Source organism: Danaus plexippus, chromosome 4, assembly GCF_018135715.1.
Source record: "Danaus plexippus chromosome 4, MEX_DaPlex, whole genome shotgun sequence".
Classification (NCBI taxonomy): Eukaryota; Metazoa; Arthropoda; class Insecta; order Lepidoptera; family Nymphalidae; genus Danaus; species Danaus plexippus.
Window position 1 is genome coordinate 7,159,433 of NC_083538.1, and position 5,298 is coordinate 7,164,730.

General features: G+C 27.9%; 1 protein-coding gene across 1 annotated transcript; it reads left to right on the top strand.

Moving 5' to 3' along the window:
* Positions 1–1,551: 1,551 nt before the first annotated feature.
* Positions 1,552–4,993, top strand: LOC116768467 (uncharacterized). Its single transcript, XM_061524641.1, has 8 exons — positions 1,552–1,596; positions 2,938–3,213; positions 3,296–3,406; positions 3,490–3,908; positions 4,042–4,144; positions 4,530–4,625; positions 4,697–4,852; positions 4,928–4,993. The coding sequence occupies exons 1-8, from the start codon at positions 1,552–1,554 to the stop codon at positions 4,991–4,993; spliced, it is 1,272 nt and encodes a 423-aa protein (XP_061380625.1).
* Positions 4,994–5,298: the final 305 nt, after the last annotated feature.

Genomic DNA, 5,298 nt, shown 5'->3' on the forward strand with positions numbered 1-5,298 from the left:
GCGGCTCGATAACCAAAGTATACCTGAAGCAATGCAAACGAATTTATTTTGTATCATCTATGGTTGATAAAGGGTTGAGTCATGGGTGGCAAGAACATCATTGTGAACAACATTAAGAGAAGAAGAATAAAATTAATAATTCCTCAAGGAGGAATCAATTGAATAAATTATTTAATGAGATCTAAGACTTTCGCGAGTTTTATATTTAATGAAAATAATATTTTTCGGATATACTACGCGTGCTTTATTTTTGTGTTAAAACTACATACTACCCGTCTACACACATTAACATACATCTCGTCTGCCCGTGATCACGGTTGCTGAAAAGTAACCGAAACGTCGGGAGCTCTACTATTCCTAAGAAAACATTTTTTAAATAATACACTTAATGATTTAAATCTCCTATGATATTATTGTTAGTTTTAATGATTTTGAACACAGAAATGTATAAAATTGGTTGACAATTCAAATTTAGCCAAACATTAATTTTCACAAAAAGAACACAAACTGTTTTTCGAAGGACTTTATAGTAGACGTCCCTAGACCGAGCGTTAGACTTAATGGCACTATTTTCTTTCTTCATTTATTCTTAATTATAATTAAAATAAAAGCTCCGGAAAACTCTTTTTAAGTTTTCGTTCCAGCTCTCATTCGTTCAATGTGTATCGCGATACAAGAAACTTTGTTTCCATAGACAAGAAAACTCCACCAAAGTAAAAAGTTTTAAATTCAATTACTTTATATTTATTACCATTATTAGTAACCTTGGAAACTACTTCTTCAAAATGGGTTTAAAGGAAATTTTAAAGAAAAAAATCTCTTTCTACAGATTTTTTTTTTAAATATTTTAAGTATGAGACAATTTGTCAAATAAAATTTGATTTTTTGTATAAAACATATAGTACATGTGATATATAAAGAGAACTATTAAAAGAACTATTTTTATGACTTTTTGAGAGAAATATATTATTTTTTATAAATACAAATTATATTTTCCGTAAACATTTTTGAAAAGCCTACTAGTTATATTTCATATAATGAAATTTACGTTTAAAAATTAAATTTGCAAAACTGGCAAAATAATACGGTTCCGATCCCCAATTTTTCTTTTAAGATGGAAACCAGAAAATATTTTTAAAGGTTCAAACACGAACTATGCCAACATTTAAATAAATTATTTGGCCCCTATGGTCTCTATATACTCTATAGTCTTTTTTGTTCTATATTTGAAATTTAAGATGGATTACTCCAAAATTAAAAAGGATATAAAAGCTTAATGTTAACATATGAAAATCCGTACTCCAATAAAGATAGACAGAACGCTTATATGACCATTTTGTTCTTCATCTGCCCGTTTGTATGCCGAATAATACGTATGTTTTCCTAGGCACGGATCATAATATTTTGATGATATTAAAAGCCTTTACTCGTCATTGAGCAGTAATAAAAATTAAACTTCTAAGTCCACAAATCCGTTATTTTACAAATTTCAAATTTCAAAGCGCCTTTGAAACCTATTGACTAATAATCACGAATATCAATATAACCCCTATGTCAGGGATTATATTGATAGAAAAGAAGAAGAAGAAGAAGCAGGTAGAAAGATTACAACTTTTAGCCCTTTCCCTATAATAAGTTGTAGTGTATTGTAATATTACGAAGAGATTCTAATTACTTATTACGATACGTACAGATGAAATTAAAAATTCTGTTGGTGTCGAAAAAGTGCTTATCAAATATGTTATATCTAACACAAGCTCTCAGACGGATATAATCCGCCTTACACGAACTAGAATCTGGGGTTGCGTCTTATCTGTAATAGCGCCAATTTGGAGCGCTGCTAATACCATATCACAAATAACAATAATAGTGCCAAGGTTTACGGCTATCTATTACAGGAGTTCACTCGTGTAATTACACAATCTAGTTGTTTGATTTTGTAGAAATAATATTTGTCTTAGCCACCAAGAACCTACGTTTAGATAACGGAAAATATTATGGAAATATAAGTGAAGAAATTGTTGGATTGTGTCGTTCATTGCAAAAAATTCAACGTATCTTTTTATGAATTTTATAATTGATGACAAATGTTATATCATAAAACTTTCTCATACGTTAAATAATATATCATAGCATAAAGATTGCACAAAGACATAAAAGTAAATAAAGCATTGAATTAATTATTTATTGTGAAGTTGTAATGCTAAGTAACTATTCATTTTTAATAATAATGCCATACTTACATTTTTTACTATCAATACTTTCTGTCATAATATCAAGTGGCATATTTAATTTTAGTTAAATTTACAAAATATGTGCTTTAAATATAATATGTGTATTTTTTAATATATTCCTTATTAATTTATAATTATTTAACGAAAATGAATAGGTTCCATAACATTTTAAAAATAAACCATGTACGTAAAACCTAAAAATCTTGAAGAATAGGAAAAAAATAATAAGAAATACATAGTAGGGGAAAAGTTCATAAGAGTAGGCACTTTGCTACAGCGGCTCTTAGTTGTTCAACTCTTTGTATTCCTTTGTGAAGGAGATTTTAAAACAATAACATCTCTCTGATTCTAAAGGAACTCGGAGGTTTTTAAACTGTGTCTTGCTTTTATTATCAATCTAATAGACTATTTTCTTATTTTCAATATGGGCGATGATTACTATCTGTGAGTATATAAATAACTTTGGATATTTTCCTGCATTATTTATTATACATGATTTAAACAAAAAAGGAAATATTTAATAATTATAATAGATTTGAAGATGGATAAGCTTCATCGATAAAACTGCTGAAACGTCACAACTCGAATAAAATTGTTTCGAGCCTGCATGTGTAAAATTGTTGTTAAATTACTATAATATAAAAAACATTCAATAGACCTTAAAATATCACTTTTTGGATTGTAACCGAACAATATTTTGTATTTAAATAGTTTTATTTATTATAGACAATTACCAAAAAATCAAACCTTCTACAAGGTTTTTGCGACTATAATGTCTTTGGTGGGCGTGGGAAATAGAGAAACATGGGGGTATCAGAAAGTTCCAAGAATTTTTCAGCTCAATAGTTTGATGATATTTATATTTGGGCCGGTAGTTGGATTCTCGCAATTTTTATTTCTATATTTTAACTTTCACGATCTTGAATTTGACACGCTGGGAATTATATTTTCCATTTGGCCAGCTAGCCTATTAGCTTGTGTAAGTGAATTTTTAATATGATTTTCAATATTTTATTTCAAAGTTATGTTTTGCGATTTAACATAAAAAAAGTTTGTTTTAGGTGAACATATATTCCTCAAAGTTTAATAATTTTAAAATTGTCATAAAAGAATTTATGACCCAAATACATGTTTATAATGTATATAAAAATAATGACGAATTCGTGAAAAAGGTAACCCATCTATTTAACCGCTGTTGTTTAAATTATTATATTATGTATTTAATTATCTTAACACTTTTTCAATTTTCTTTCAGCAAGTTATTTTGACGGAGCGTCTTGTACGATTTGCGGCGTCTTATTTAATATTCTTCTTTATTTCCAATTGTCTTGGATGGGTTTTTATACCAGCTGTAAACAACTATAGGAATGGAGATTTTATTGCAAACCGAACAATGAAACTTCAAACGTGTGTTTACCTTTGGGTTCCATTGGATTACAGTTATAATTATAATAATTGGATTGTCATACATACTATAAATGCTTATATTATTGCTTGTGGTGTAACAGTGCTGATGCAATTTCAATCCTTAAATAATATCGTTCTTTTAAATATAATTGCTCATATAAAGATACTGAAAAATAATATACAGAATACTATGTTAGATAATTTAAGCAACGCGGATGTTAGAGAGCATCTCATAGGTGTTATAAAGTATCATTTATTCATCATCAAGTAAGTTAAAAGTTTTGATTTTAACAAAAAAAAAAAACTATTTCCAAGCCATTTTCTAAAATTCTTTGTATTTAGGTACTATTGTAAAAAATCAAGCAATAAAAAAAGAATATTTCAATCTGCTATTTTACAGCCAATTCAAAAAGGCACAATCGGCGTTTGGAGTCAATGTAGCCGCAATTTACGTTCAAAATTTATTTGGCAATAGCGTATTATTGTACCAACTCAAATATGGAGTAAGTGTTTAATAAAATAAAAATTAATATTTCACTGGAAAATGTTATATTATCAGTAGAAGCTTATTGTTCAATTTAGATTAAGTTCATCGAAAGGACTTAAAAAGTCCGACTCGTCAAGTTGCTGCCTCATTAAATGTAATAAATTAAAATCGCACATAGAAAAACTTTAGAAACATGGAACTCATTTTTATTTTACTCAAAGTTAAGACCTTGTTTTAAAGTTACCTCCGTTTTATTTGATCCTAAACATTTAGTTTGCGGGAAAGACTTGTTTTTGCAAGAATTCAATGCTTAAATGTTTGTTTTTTGAAAATCTTTGCTTAGAAGTTAGATTGTGTTTTAATAAATTATTATTAGTAAAATCATTTTTTCTACATCATAGGGAAAGGAGAATATTATGCTTTACATAACAATGATAATGGCATACACTGGAGGACCAATATTGATATCATTTGTTGTTGACGAAGTTAAACGACAGGTACTGTGTATTTTAAACTTATTGATTAATATTTTAATAAATTCTTTACTAACTTATTTTTTTTTTTGAAGGCGGATGACTTGCCTGACTTAGTATATGGCATGCCTTGGGAAAATATGTCAGTATCAAATCAAAAAACTGCTATGCTATTATTACAGAAAGTTCAAATTCCAATGGAATTTGAGGCCCTTGGTGGGCTCATTGCTGGAGTAAGACCTATGATATCAGTATGTGTATTTATAAATATCCAATTAATAAAATATATACGTATAATTCTTATTCACTGTTACTGAATTTTTCAGATTTTGAAAACAACATTTTCCTATTACGTCATGCTCGAGTCATCAATGGAAAGTAAAAGTGCATAATGAATTTTATCATCAAATAACAGTTTCGTATTTATTTGAAAATGTCTTTTTTTAATTTTACAAAGAAAACAATATTAATTTAAATATATTGCATAATGAATGTTCTATTTCTTAATTTTTACAAATATATAACAATTTCAAATATCTCCAAAGTTATTATAAAATATTAAGATTTTTTAATGTAAAGTTGGTTTTTCAAAATAAAATACAAAGGTTTTTTAATGGACAGCTATAGCCTCTGGGATCAATTATAAGACATTTGTGTGTTCGGTTTATCACTTCAATTAGCAAAATTGGCTCATCTT